General features: G+C 46.7%; 1 protein-coding gene across 12 annotated transcripts in view; it reads left to right on the top strand.

The window, feature by feature from the left end:
- ARHGAP32 (Rho GTPase activating protein 32) overlaps positions 1-15,278 on the top strand; it is a 236,312-nt gene that overhangs the window by 58,681 nt on the left and 162,353 nt on the right. Inside the window, exon 1 of one of the 12 annotated variants that reach the window (XM_085560075.1) lies at positions 3,570-3,731. The exons of 10 other annotated variants lie outside the window; for them this stretch is intronic. In XM_085560075.1, coding sequence (XP_085416201.1) covers positions 3,628-3,731 — 104 coding nt within the window. In that variant the 5' untranslated portion in view covers positions 3,570-3,627. Of the gene's footprint in view, positions 1-3,569; positions 3,923-15,278 lie in introns of those variants that run through there. One more of the 12 variants, XM_077787967.2, reaches the window with a different exon arrangement.

Genomic DNA, 15,278 nt, shown 5'->3' on the forward strand with positions numbered 1-15,278 from the left:
GAATTTGATTCTGAGCCAACCCCTGATATTCCAAGGATTAAGAGAAAATGTTTCCAAGCCAATTCCTACTTTAACAGCAAATTAGAGCTTGCAGTTAGGGATACCTCTCTGCTCTGTTCTCCTAATTGGAAAAGAAAAAAACAACAAAGCCCCATTTGAGTCACTTGTTATTCAAGCCCTAACTGGAGGAAAAACAAAGCTGACTGGAGAGAGATCTTGTCTGTATTGGAAAAATTATCCATTACTGTAAAAATTTACCTCCAGCAGAAAGAACCCAGCGCATGTGCAGGAAACCTGTGAGGTTACATCAAACCATAGGAGTTTTGAGCCTGGTTCTCCAAGAGACATCATTAAAGACCTTTTTAAATGTGACACTTGGACATGCCCAGTGGTGTTCCTAATAACTGGTGAATTCTAGTTAGCTGTGAAACAAAATCCTTATTACTGTTTAGCTGTACAGTCCTTGAGCCCTGGCCTTGGAAAAAGGCTTTGCTGCACTGAAAAATGTACAGATAAAGAGTGAGAGAGGCTCTGGCCTTGGCAGGTTTGTAGCTGGAGTGCAGGAGAACAGGTAGCCCTGGATGAGGAGAGAGAAGCTGGCAGGAGGAGCTGGAGGTGGGATCTCAGCATGGAAACACAAAGCAGCAGCAGGGCACAATCCTCTGCCATGCCTCAACTCCTGGCTGTGCAGGGAGTGCATGTGCTCAGTCTCTCTGCACTGAAATGCACCTTCTTTCTACTTGTCATAAGTTCCAGGTAGCTGGAGCTGTAGTAAATACATTTCTCTAATTTTTCCCCATAGCTATTTCTACTCCTCTAAGCAGGGTAGTAGACCTTAAGCTGTAGCAGATGCTGTGTGGACAGTGTCTGTTGTGCTTTTATGCTTTATCATTTTCTGAAGTGACAGCTTTGGTTTTGCTTTGATTCTGTTTCATTCAGCTTGGATTGAACACTGTTCACCAGGAACTGTGGAACCGAGTTTTAGTCTCATTCCTTTAAGCAGAAGTTTATCTTCTATCTGTGGTCACCTTAGGGTGCAGTATTTTATTGTAGTACACCCTGGTGGAGAATTTCCACAGAGTTTCTTACCTTGTGTTTTTATTCTGTTGGTGCTTTGGGGCCTTGGACCACTGGGGACCTCTGCCCTGGCTCTGTCCCCATCACTTCATGCAAATCCTTCACTTCTCAGCATGCTTCTGTTTTATCCTGTTTTGGAATTTGAATTTACTTCCCCACTCAAGTTAGAGGTAAATCCACCAGCTGAGGTATAAAATCCCTGGGATGATCCACCCAGTATCCCTTTGTCTCTGTCACTGGGAGCTGCAGGTCCAGGGGCAGGAAGGGTGTTTAAACAGCTTCTGCAGCCCAGGAGCCACTGATGCAAAATGAGAACAGCTTTTTTTCCTCAATGGACATGTTGTTTCCTATTAAGTTCTTCTATCTTTAGGTTGTCCCATTCCTGCATGTCTGTTTTGGTGAAACAAAGAAAAATTAGCATTGGGAAAGAGGGATTTGGAAAGGATCATTAAGCTTTCTAGGCACAGAACGGGTATAACCTGTTTGACTTTGCTCAGCTTTGCCAAGCTTGAATCTTCCCTGTCTCCTGTAAGTGCTGAGCTCATGCTTGGCCTGGCTGTGTCCTTAGCCATCAGGGCTGATGAACGGAGTTATTGTCACTCGGTTGTACAGCATTTAGCAAGCAGTGCTGATCCAACCATTACAGACTAAAAAAGAACAGTTGTAGAGAATGTTCTGTATAATTTGGGGCTGTGCAGCCTCTTCTGTTGAATTTAAACAAAATGGTGGTGTTTTGGAAGTCTTTTTGTCTTTCTGAACTTGGTGTTTTGCTGAGTCCCAAGAGCATACAGAATTTCACACTCCTCCCTCCCCCAAATCTTCACCTACACTGATAACCCTCAGCATCCTACTGTGTTGAAAGGAGCTATGTGCAAAACCTTTAGATTCTACATGGAGTTTCCATGGGCTGTGACCAGCCAATAGCTAGTATTGCTACAAATTCTAGCTTGTACCTTTGAGCTTCAGGCAGGAGTAGCAGTGATAACAATACAGAAATTATTGGGCTGTTTCACAGAAGTGAGAAGAGCTCTGCATTCTGTACTGATACAGAAAGATTAAAATGACTTGATGACGGTCACACAACAAGCTGATGGCCAAACCAGGGTCGTCCATCATCCAGGCTTTCTTCTTATTTGCTAGGCCAGGCCTCAGTGTGTCGGATGGAGAGCTCATCATCCTCACTGCTGCATTGGTGGTCTGGTGAAGGATTTCAGTCTTTTAATGGGATCTGAAAGTTGGGTTGTAATAATTATTTCTCATTTCTGATTTGATGTATGAACTAGAAATTTTAATAGCAGTTTTTACACAGCTCGTTTTCAAACAGGGAAATAAATTAAGGCTTACACGTTTCCTCTGGGAATGCAGTAAATATTACTTTGTTTTCCAAAAGGAGGAAGCAGAACAGCAAACATATTAACGTGATATATCCAAGGTTAACCACTTTGCAGAACTGGGAATAACTCCTGCTCATATAATCCTTACCTGGTCACCTGTTTGAGTGTTATTTAGGGGTTAAACCATGCAGAGCAGGTGAAAACATCCCTACGTGTATCCGAGGGACTAGGATGGAGGTGCTCAGGACAAGAGATGCCTTCTCCTGCAGCCGGGAAAGGGTTACAGCTGAAATGCCTGTAGCAGCCTCAGGAAAACATGAATCGGTGCTGCTGAGGGAGGGCAAGATGGAGCCCAGACCCGCCAGCTGCCTTGTGCTTTTCCTTTATGAACAGCCCTTTTTGGGGGGGCTAAACCCGGGGCTCGGGAGCATCGCGGCGGGGCTGGCGCGGGAGCAGCCGCTGCCGCTTCCTTCCCCCGGCAGCTCCACGCCGCTGCTGCCGCGGCTCCGTGTGCGCCTGGTGTGCTCCGTGCTGGGTGTGCTCCGTGCTGGGTGTGCTCCGTGCTGGGTGTGCTCCGTGCTGGGTGTGCTCCCTGCTCGCTGTGTGTGCTCTGCTCTATGCTGGGTGTGCTCCCTGCTCGCTGTGTGTGCTCCCTGCTCGCTGTGTGTGCTCCTTGCTCGCTGTGTGTGCTCTGCTCCGTGCTGTGTGTGCTCTGCTCTATGCTGGGTGTGCTCTGCTCCGTGCTCTGTGTGCCCTGCTCTGTGCTGCGCGCTCCGTGCTCGCTGTGCGTGCTCCGCTCTGTGCTGGGTGTGCTCTGTGCTCCACTCCGTGCTGTGTGTGCTCCGCTCTGTGCTGTGTGTGTGCTCCGCTCTGTGCTGTGTGTGTGCTCTGCTCCGTGCTGTGTGTGCTCCGCTCCGTGCTGTGTGTGCTCCGCTCTGTGCTGTGTGTGCTCCGCTCCGTGCTGGGTGTGCTCTGTGCTCTGCTCCGTGCTGTGTGTGCTCCGCTCTGTGCTGTGTGTGCTCCGCTCTGTGCTGTGTGTGCTCCGCTCCGTGCTGGGTGTGCTCTGTGCTCCGCTCCGTGCTGGGTGTGCTCTGCTCCGTGCTGGGTGTGCTCTGTGCTCTGCTCCGTGCTGGGTGTGCTCTGTGCTCTCCCTGCGCTCTCCCTGCGCTCTCCCTGCGCTGCGCGCTCCCTGCTCGCTGGGTGCCGTATACGCAACATGGAGGGAGGGACCGGCGGCGCCGCCTGCCCCGGCCGCCGCTCGGCCGCGGGCACCGCCGGAGCTGGAGCCGGAGCTGGGAGCGGCCTCGATGGATCGCGCAGGTCAGTGCCAGCCGCACCCTCAGGACGCTCCTCCGGGACGAGCCTCCCTTATTTTAACCCTCATCAATGGCGTGCTGAGACCGTATCTCCGAGAGATGTCATTATTTCACACTTGGTCAGAGCCGGCGATGCCTAATAAAAATGTACAGCGGGATTAAGGAAGGCAAGCGTGGCGTTTCCACCCAGCAAATGCAAGTTCATTTTAATATTTGCTGTATTTTTTAACCCATGTAAATGACTGTGTGTCTTAAGTGGTTGAGCGTTTGAATGGAGAAAGGTTAATTGTCTGCTTCAGCCACATTACACTGTGTAGCTCCCAGCAGCATACAAAAAGCAGACAAAGTCTAATTCTGCATCCTATCCTTTTTATGACAGCAGTCCTTGAGGCATTTACGGGTAAAGTGTGTAGAATGCGATTATCAGCATGACAGAAAATGCTTTTTTTTATTAAAAAATGTACTATATCCTGTGCATAGCAGAGAGGAGCACACAGTATGTACTTTGTGTGAAAGCAGCAATAGTCACAGGGGCTCTTTGCTGAGCGTATTTTTTTTTCCTTTCTAATGGATAACGAAGAGCTGTTGATGGGATATGGGTTTGGGAGCAGTAGTTCTGGAGGGCCAGGTTATCTTGAGTATGTTGTTAAAATTCTTGTGGAATGAGGCAGTGCTGATTATCTTCAGGGCAAATTATCTCCTTCACCCTGGACTCTGGTTTGTGCTGTGTCTGATAGGAAGTATGCCTAGTGCTGCTGCAGTTCAGTTGGGATTTTCTACTTCAGGGCTGAGAGTGAATAAATATTTACTGGTGAGGTAAAAAGGAGGGAGATGTGGACCCGGTATTATTTAAAATTTGCTGTTACTGCCTACCTGGGTTACAGATCAAGGTGGATTTACCACACCAGAAGTTATTTATGAACCAAGGTGCCAGAAGCTGGAGATGCAGGTTCTTATTTCACTGTTTAAGACATTATCAACAAAGTCTTGGTAATTTATGCTGACTCCTCCTAATTCACTTACACTGCCAGAAACCAAAGTAGAGTAGCTTACATCAGTACTGCAAAATTTCTTTGAATTTGTCTGTGTTTTCTTTCTTCCTTGAAATATTTATCCTTAGGAAAGCTGCTGCTGGATATCTGCTCATTATTTGACTTGGGCACTGTGAGAAAGGTAGTTGGAAAATTTTGCTTCCACTTACTTGGAAACAAAACTGTATTTAAAAAGTGACTGTGTCTAGTATGCTAATGCTGAAGGCTTTGCACTCCCCGGCTTCCTTTGTTATGGAAAAAGCAGAAAATGCAATATATTGGCAATATGTTGTTACCCAAGGATAGAGCCACAGGCTTACGGGAGGGAATTTTGTAAATCAGAACTACAGGATTTGTGTTTGGTGTGAATTCCTTTGGGAATGAGCTGTGAGAAGCTGGCAGTGTCAGTATGTGCAGTATGAGGTTTCTGGCTGAAGACAGTTTAGCAGTGGTTTGATAAAATCTATGCAGTTTTCCTCCAAATGGATCTTGTCATCCATGAAGTCTGCAGATTAAATAGGTTTTAGTTCTGGCAGTGACATCCCCTTTTTTTTTGTCACTTCTGCAGAGAGTCCAGAGTATGGCAGAGCTAAGGATGAGCTTATTATGGTTGCCTCTCTGAATGCAGATCTCTTGTTCATGTCCTACCTTTCAGCACAGAGATAAAATTGGTATTGTTTTTTGGAAGCAAAGCTTGCATTTAACAGGATTATAGGAGTATTTTTAACTTCCTGCTCTCACTCCAATGCTCCTGATGGATGCTTGGAGTGCGGGGAGTTTGCTGGTTATTGATGTCGAAGTGAATGTGCTGTGCCGATGCAGATTTCCTTGAGGAAAAACGCCCTTTTCCGAGTGGCACATCGGAGGGCTGTAGAGTCCTTGCCCTACTCGTAACAGTGGCTTTGGGACTGGAGGGGAGAGGGACAGAAAGCAGCAGTGCTGAGCTGGTGCCAGGGCAGTGGTTGGGAGGACAGGGGCAGAGCCATGGATGTTCCCGGGGTGGGGAGTATCTTGGAGCCAGGCTGGGGGGTTGATGTTCGGACCTGGTGCTCGGCACGGCACAGCCTGGGGTGACTTGGGTGTCACAGCATGTCCCCTGCTCATGGCTGAGCTGTCTGTCCTCCTGACCTCTGCGTGCCCTCCAGCTCCAGCACACAGCTTTCCCAGGCTCCGGTCCCCCGGGATGCTTTCCATGGAAAAAATCCCACATCTTTTCTTATTGCAAGGAGGGGACAATTTTATCAGTCCATTAGTGAGCACGTCCTTGGCTCCCCCAGGTCTTTTTGCAACAACCAGTGTAACAATGTCCTGTGTGACATACCCTCAGTATTTATATCAAAAATACAGAAATAATCATTTAATTCCGCTTTGTCAAGCTTTTTGGTTTAATCTTCCTTTGTGTTGAACTGTGTTTCTCCTTAGCATTTGATACTTTGTGACGACTTCATGCTCTGGTGCCAGGGACCACAGTTTAATCTTTTGATATTCTGCTCCTGATAGTTGTCATTAAAGAGCATTAAATCCTTAGTTTTCACTTATGTTGAAAAAAAGAAATGTTATTTCCAGGTTCCATTCAGTTATCAGCCAGAAGAAAAGCAGAAAAAACTTCACAGAATCCTTGGGGAAAAGGAGAGATAATGTGAGTTTGAAACTGTGAATGTGATGGACAAAAAGCAGGAGAACTGGGATGGGATTTGAGCTTCCCAGTTCTGAGCCTCAAGACCAAAGCAGGCAGCTCGTTAGCTGTTGAGTCAGAGCAGGGTAGACTCCTGTGTTTTTTCATGTAAAAGTAAAAAATAGGCAGATGTACAACTTCTGTGTGTTTTTTTTTTCAGTTGGGAATAGTGACAGGATGCAGTGGCAGGGGCTTCGAAGGAGTGGGCATTTCTAGAATTCCATTCGGCTCCTTAGGATGGAATGGTGCAGCTACTCAGCTGCTCGCTGTTGTATTTGTTGGAGGAGGTTGTGTGTGCTGTTTCTGGAGCTTGCAAACATGCCTGATTTGGGGATCCAGAAAGAAGCTGAGGGATGACCCTCAGCACCTGGGTGCATTTCACACTGCCAGCTGCTTCTTTGGCTGATGGGAAGATCAGGTGTGATTTAGAGTGGGGATGACAGGAGAAGGAGGGTAGAAATTTGAACTTGGTACCTTGCTTTAAGGCACCATTTGTATTCCAGCTTCTCTTACATCCTGTGTTCACTCCTTCTGAAAGGAAGGACTGTGGAATGAGTTATCCCAGCACCTCTGGGGACACCTTGGAGGTGATGTAACACCTGCTTTTCCATCAGTTGCCTCTCCTTATGCAATCCACATCTAATCCAGTTTGCTTCCTCCCCTGGGTAAAACAACAGTAAAAGTGCAGTACTTGCTGAAAGATCTGCTCCAGTTTTCCTTCAGTCTGGTCTGAGGAGCTTTGTGGTGGCAGAGGCTGCACTTGTAGAGTGGCTGTACTGGGCAGATGCAGGTGTACCCAGAAGCAGGCTGGATGTGTGATCATCTGTGTCAGATTGCTGCATTTATAAAGGGTTGGGCCTTGCCTCTGCTGTCAGCAGGTCCCACACCTGGCTAAACTCCAGGAGCATCCAGAAGTGACACAGCATTGCTGCTCCTTGGGTTACAGACTTACTCCAGGTTCACTCTGAGGCTCCTCAAAGGTCTAAATTCTCCAGTTAATCCAGCTTGGGGAAGGACTTCCAACCTGATACTTCCCATAATGCTAAGACCAGAAAGCCCTTGTTCATTAGCATTGATTAGAGTTTAAATCAGCTCTTTGTTTCTTGCTTCAGACAGCTCAAGCTGGGGGCAGTTTTAGCTGGGGGATCCTGTGGCTTTTCTGGAATAAGGGATGATATTTTCCAGGACATAGAGCTGGTACATGGGCAGTGGTGGTGGTTGCTTTCTCCTGGCAGATGGATTTAGTGCATGTGCAGCCCTGGTGGGATTTAACTACCCTTGGAAGGGGCAGTTTTGTGGCTGTGACTCTCCATTGGATCACCGGGTGCATGCCCCTGTTCCGAGTGTGACACTAATGCACACCAGTGGCCTGGAGCCTCTCCCTTTTATTGTGTGTTGTACAGAGGATTTCCTACTCACAGGGCTATTGAATAGTCAAGGATTTCTCAAAATTTTTTCCCCCTGGGTTTACAAATTAATGCTCCAAACTGTGTTCAGGACTGGAATGTGGCAGATGCGATTTCAGCCCTTAAGGAGTATTTTAATCGTGCAAACAGGCTTGATTCTCTGGCCACTTGTTTTAATTTGTGTATTTAAGAAGGCTTTGTCCTTTTAGAAGTGAAACATAATAAGATACCACACAAACCTTTTTCAGAAATAATAAATACAATATTTCCAAGCCTTTTCAGTCTGATGTTCTCTGTGCATTTGCTCTTACTGATACTTTAGTGGAATAGCTTTGCTTGCTGCATGAGATAAATATAATTTGTAAATGAGCATTGTATCTCTTTGCAGTGTCACTGTGCTGGCTTCTGTTTTGGGAGTGTAAATGTGCTGGGCCAGTGCATGCTATGCTTTTTAAAAGACGATTTACATAAAATATCCAACTATTTTAAGTGCATATGCCTACAGTGGCTCTGTGAAAATCTGTTTGCATTCTAATGATGATGAAAGCTTTCTCCTTTAATAAAGGAGAAAGCTTTTGGCAACCCCAAAGTCCATGCAATTGAGAGTCAAAAGGTAAATAAAAAGATCACTTAACTACTTGATACATTTTTTTTTCACAGTTTCTGAGCAAATCTCATAATTTGGAGTGATGGGAAGAGGGATCAAGACCAGATTTTCATGTTTTTCTTTAGTAGAACTTTGAATGGCATCAAGCACCCAGCAGACCCCTTGCTACAGGTGAAATAAGAGTGGGTTTTGACCTTGGGCATGTGTTGTAACAAATTTGATACTAGGTGTTGGGCACTCTTCTGTGAGGATAAAGGCACTGACTGCTCTTAACATACTTTTGCATAAGCAAAATCTGCTGCAAAATCAACTCTTGGTAGTGTCAGCCCAGGGAACAGACAGAGTATAGAAGCAGATCTGAGCCTTTTAAATTGGTTAAATTGGTCTCGTTTGGAACACTGAGAGGGGAGCAGGCTGGCTGGAAGACTCACCTAGCCAGAAACAAGGCATGGCTTGTGAAAAATAAAACAAGAAGGGGAAACTATGCTGATGTCTTCATCTTGCAGGGTCTCATCTGATACTCAGTGTTGACAGCTTCCTTTAAAGGGACTTTCCGACTCCGTGTGGTACCAGGGGAGCTGCTTCTGGGCACACATGAAAGCGCTTAGATTTTCATGGGCTGGGAATCTCCATTCGCTATTAACAGTGGGGGAAACAAGGCCAATACACACCAGATATCAATTTCAGAGGATGGTCATTCTTAAATCCCAGTATTTGTGGTTGCAGAGAGCCAATAAATTTATGCCCAGAAGGTTAACCAAAGCTGTGTTGAGTTTTTTCTGTGTACAAACAAATTTGTTTAATATTGCCACGGTTGCTCATCACTTTTTGCAGGAGCAATATGATGAGATTAACAAGCCTCTTCCCTATATGATCCTCAAATCCCCCTGGGAAGCTGTGAAAGTATCAGAGCTCTGCTGCTTCTGTGTGGGGGCTGCTCTGGCAAAGCCCAGAGTTGTTCTTTAAGGGACATGTTGGGATGTGGTTGCTGGGATGATGGAGGAGCTGAGCTTCCATCTGCAGCCTTGGAACCAGCGTGAGTTTGGGAAACAGCAGAGCTGCTGAGGCTGCCAGCCAGGGGTTCATTATTGGAAAGAAAAGACAAACAACCCCTCCTTTTCCCTGCTGGACTCTGGAGAGGGAAGCAAGTTTCACAGGGAGATAATTATACTTCTGGAAAAACTGCTGTGACAGCTCCCAGCACCACAAGTGAAGTTCTTGTGGGGAAAAAGCCATGTTAGACGTACCAATTCCTTCCTTTTTCTCTCATAGTTACTGTGATGTGCAGGCACAGTTTTGTCCTGGAGCACTTGGAAATTTCTTACCTCCTTGCCTTGGCTTTCCTTACCAGCTTCACCCTGAAAAAGTTTGCTGCTTTTACTGAAGTTTGTTGTTTTGAAATGACACACTTCATGGTCTGGTTCAGGAATGCAGATGGGCACCTGAATTATATTTCCCCCTGCTTATAAAAGTATGCATGATTGATTGCTTTTGAGTGCAAAATGGGAATCTTTTTCTTTAAAACAGTACCAAAATGAAGAACTCTCACAGTTCCTGTGTGCCTGCATATATATATATATATATATATATGTATGTATATATATATATGTATGTATATATAAGCAGCGCAGAATGAACCAAAACTCCAAGTATTGATTCTGAAGCTGTGTTGTGCTCCTGGGCTTTGTTTAGGCAGTGTTTTTAGCCTTATTGAGGTGATAAGAGTTTTGTCACATACTTCATGGAAATCTACCCGAATCCATATGTTAGATCTCGCTGGACATCTGCCCAGCTTACATCCCTTTCTGTGCAAAGTCCATGCCTCATTTTTAATTCATCCCCCCCAGTTTCCTAGCGGTGTCTCTGCAGTTGACAAAAAAGGCTTTTCCTCAGTTCTGGAGCAGTAGAACCTTGGCGGAGATGCTGCTTCCTCCTTGTGTGCAGGACTGGTGACTTGCAGAAATAATACAGCTTTTCTCCACTCTTCAGTGTGAACAAACATTAGAGACACACGAATCACACAAAAACGTTTTCTCCAGCAAATGTTCCTGGGTTTGAGCACATTCTCCCTTTTCTTGACCACACATGGAATTTCTCAGGAGCAGCTGCTCACAAATAATTCCAGATGCCGACAAACCCTGAATACAGTGTTCTGTTTTGTATGGAGCCTGTTTGTGCTGACCATTTCTAATCGCTTTTCTTGCTTTTTAGGCTCAGGATTGCTTCTTTGCTCATTAAAAATACATATTCAGGACACTTTAAAATTCCAAAATTTACAGACAAAAGGCAAAATTCTTTTTATTTGGTGTTCTGTTCTTCTCTCCATTTGGGGCTGATAGACAGAGGGTGCTTAGTTGCTGCTGTCACTGTCCCTTTAGCAAGAATTGTGGGATTTGCAGGGTCTGCACAGCTGTTGGGTGTGCAGACAACATAAATCCTGGTCTTGGCTTTGCTGCTTATGAATTTCAGAAGAGAACTTTATTTCCCTGAGAATTTGTTACTCAGCACTGAGGTTGGAACCATTGGCAAAGGAAAATCTGAGCCACTTGGCCAGAGGACTGAGTGAAGATAAAGTTTATTTCCCTTCAAGAATTCAGCTCCTTGATTGTGAATTTTCTTCTGTCTTGTGTCCTGTTAGTCGGGGGAATGTCAGAGCAAGAATGGTTACAAACGCTGTGAATGGCTTTCAGATGAGCCATGGTGCAGTCAGTGAGAAGCGGGATTTGTGTTGGCTGCGCTGCTGCGGGAGGAGCCCAGAGAGCCCCGCAGAGCAGAGCAGGGCTGGGAGCGCTGGGCCCTGCTGGGGCTGGCTGAGGAGCAGCCGGAGCAGGGATGCCAGCTGGAATGCAGCTGCTGCTGGGGCCGGCTCTGGTGCTGAGCCCTACTGGCACAGAGAGAGCCCTGTGAGCACAGAGAGAGCCCTGTGGGCACAGAGAGAGCCCTGTGAGCACAGAGAGAGCCCTGAGAGCACAGAGAGAGCCCTGAGGGCACAGAGAGAGCCCTGAGAGCACAGAGAGAGCCCTGTGGGCACAGAGAGAGCCCTGAGAGCACAGAGAGAGCACAGAGAGAGCCCTGCTGGCACAGAGAGAGCCCTGAGAGCACAGAGAGAGCCCTGAGGGCTCAGAGAGAGCCCTGAGAGCACAGAGAGAGCCCTGAGGGCTCAGAGAGAGCCCTGAGAGCACAGAGAGAGCCCTGAGAGCACAGAGAGAGCCCTGAGGGCACAGAGAGAGCCCTGCAGGCACAGAGAGAGCCCTGCTGGCACAGAGAGAGCCCTGAGGGCACAGAGAGAGCCCTGTGAGCACAGAGAGAGCCCTGTGGGCACAGAGAGAGCACAGAGAGAGCCCTGAGGGCTCAGAGAGAGCCCTGCCGGCATAGAGAGAGCCCTGAGGGCACAGAGAGAGCCCTGAGGGCTCAGAGAGAGCCCTGCCGGCACAGAGAGAGCCCTGAGGGCACAGAGAGAGCCCTGCTGGCACAGAGAGAGCCCTGAGGGCACAGAGAGAGCCCTGAGGGCACAGAGAGAGCCCTGAGGGCACACAGCCCTGCAGGCACAGAGAGAGCCCTGCTGGCACAGAGAGAGCCCTGAGAGCACAGAGAGAGCCCTGAGAGCACAGAGAGAGCCCTGAGGGCACAGAGAGAGCCCTGAGGGCACACAGCCCTGCATGCACAGAGAGAGCCCTGAGGGCACAGAGAGAGCCCTGAGGCACAGAGAGAGCCCTGAGGGCACAGAGAGAGCCCTGAGGGCACACAGCCCTGCATGCACAGAGAGAGCCCTGAGGGCACAGAGAGAGCCCTGCTGGCACAGAGCTCTGCTCGCACAGAGCCCCGAGCTCCATGGGCTGCCGCACTGTGGGCTTGGCTGGGGCCTGGCTTGCAGGCCTGGAGGAAAGGGCTTTAAACCTGCTGCTGTGGCGATGAGTTTTGTGTGGGTTCAGAAAGTCAGGATGGGTTAATTTGCAGCCAGAGGACCCAAAAAGGCGTGTATTTGTGCAGAATGCTCTAGCACCAATGTGCTGCAGAACAACCCCTGCCTCCTGGAGCACAACCCTTTGAGAGAGTGTGGTACCACTTAGGGATTGTACCATGTGCTTTTTCTCTGGAATCTGTGGAGACAAGTTTAATGACACATGAGGAATGCTCTATAATTGCAGACTTCAGTGGCTTTAGAACAATGGAGAAAGCACACCCTGCTGGTTCAGGGGTGGGAACCTCCTGGGCCTTTGCAGCACTTTCTGCTCCTTTGAGCAGTAGGAAGGGTGTTAAAAATGATGTACTTGGGTGCTAACATCACCTAGCTGTGATGGCAAATTGCTGGAAAACATTACTGAAAGACAAAAAGTTCAAGCTGACTTAGTAAACTATTTTTCACACTTTTATTTTACCCTCTTCATGCCTTATAAACTCACCTCCTCACACCCTGTGAACTCTGCTCTTCACACTTCATAAACCATCATGGCAGAAACTGGCAACAAAAAATTTCAGTTACGTGTTTTCTTTGTGTTCAGTCCTCATATCTGTGTACAGTGGGGTTAATTCTCCTAGCAAATAGCACAACCAAGCATCAGAAGAGAAAAAATATCTGGAGTGACATGAGGTAATCATGTATTTTCTATTTCTTCACAAGTGCTGCATTGGCAGATCTGACTGGCTTTTGGAGCAGCTGTTAGATCAAGGAATGAGATAAAGCTGGGTGAAAGAGAGGGCCTGTCTCAGAGCTGCCATGCAGTGTTGTTGGAAGAATGCAGTACCTTTGGGATGGACTAAAAATTACTAAAATTACTTATATACACTAGAGTAGAGTGAAAAAGACAAAATGTAGTTGCATATATTGCATCTCCTCCCCTTCCTTCCCCCTTCCCCCTTCTCCCTTCCCTCCAAAATGGAAAACATGTCCATGAGTGGAAGCAGTATGGATTTCTCCTTCATATACTTGTTTAGTTTTTCTAGTGCAGTGAACTGACCTTTTATAAGTTTGCACTTGTGCCTGAAATTTGTTTGATTAAAACATGTTCCTGTCATCTCCCAGGGAGGATTTTGCCTTTTCCTCTGTCCAGGGCCTGTGGCCATCCCAGGGGGAGAGGAGTGAAGGGTCCCTGTGGTCCATCACTGATTCCTGGCCCTGTGCCTGAGCAGAGGGAGCAGAACACTTCATTTCTGCACCCAAGGACTCATTTTAAAGAAATGCTCACCTTTTGCAGTGACTTCATCTGTGGAAGGACTGACATCTCCAACATTCAAAAAACAGCAATTAAGTTACTGACAATCACAAGTCTGACTTTAAAAATTATGCCTTTCAAGGTGTGCTTTGATTATAATTTTATTTGCCCTCCAGTTTGAGTTTTTAAGTGCAAGATGGGTCATGTTGTTCACCTTTCCTCTACAAGACAGTTTAATAATTATACTGAAAACTGAGAGTATTTCATTACTGTTCGACTCCATGACTGGAGCTTTGAAAATATGAGCTTTGAAATGCTGAGAGACTTGCAGTGAAATGGTGAGAAATTCTAACATTGTTTTAATGTACTTATAATTCATGGTCATGGTCAGTCCCAAGGACATTTGTACAGGTCTTGTAAGTCCTGGGGGTTGGTCTGGCAGTAAAAATATTTCCCCATTTCTCCTCAGCGCCTTGAGAACCAGCAGCAGGACATTTTTGCTGCATGCATGTTGTTAAATATGCACACACCTCTTGTTCTCTTTGGAGGGGATTTGAAGTACAGCTTCACACAGATTTGTGACATTCTGTGGCAACATCTTCTGTTCTGTGTAGAGCTTTATAAATATTTGCAGAGGACCAGCAGGTAGCCTCATCTTCCTTTCTGCCTGGGTGAAGGGAGAGGTTCAGGTACTGGAAGAGGCACTGGGATAACGTTCCCTGCCTTATGGAGTTATTCTGTGCCTCCCACAGGGAAATGACAGCAACTTGTACTTTTTGATGATATTTGTGTATCCTGTTGAAATAACTGAAATACCACCTTGACTTCTGAGTGTGTAACAAGTTTCATGAACTCCACAGTGACATTGGGAGAAAAGGTGCTGCTCTGCCTGATGCAGACTTTGTAAATGAGATTTTGGATCTGATTACAGCTAACAAGGAATAGACATTGGATATGGCATTGGAAACAGACACCACTGAGATGTAAAACCCTTGTTGCTGCACACACAAGATGTTGAATTAGTACCTGGCTCCTTTCTGAATCAGGATGTGCCTCTGCTTAGGGAACATTTTTGACAAATCCCCAGTGGCTCATAAAAGAACAGAAGGTAATGTTTTTGGCCTGTTCTCTCTTGTGTGCTTGGAGAAATTTCCTTGGTGCCTGCTAAGGACAAAGCAAAGTCTGGGTACACAGGAACAGGAAGGCTCATGGGAAATAACCTCAGACTGATGCTTCCTGGTAAAAAGGAGTTGTGCAATTATGGGTGAAATGGTTGCTGTGGTGTTGGATGGACTTTGGAAGTGTCAGCTGCTGAGTTCTCTGTGCTCCAGCCCCTTTGGCTGCCAAGTCATGTGTGGGAAGCTCTGGCCAGAGTGTTGAGATTCCTGCAGTAGCTGGGGCTTTAAAGGTCTTTTATCATCATCCATCAGGTTCTGAAAGTGCTGATCAGCAGGGAGCTCAGTCACCTGTGCAGCACAGGGAACAAACAGGAAATACTGGTTTGGGCAGAAGCTTTTGTGTGTTCAGCACTGTTAGAGAGGAGGGGGAATATTGAAACAGAAACTGCAGATCTTTCTGGATGCTGTTGGTTGCACACTCTTGATTTTACCTTTGCATGTGTATTTCTTAAAAACTGGGAGAAATAAAGAATTCAAAGGAAGCCAACAGCCAATGAGTAT

The sequence above is a fragment of the Lonchura striata genome, chromosome 24, assembly GCF_050655825.1.
Source record: "Lonchura striata isolate lonStrDom1 chromosome 24, ASM5065582v1, whole genome shotgun sequence".
In the NCBI taxonomy this organism is placed as follows: Eukaryota; Metazoa; Chordata; class Aves; order Passeriformes; family Estrildidae; genus Lonchura; species Lonchura striata.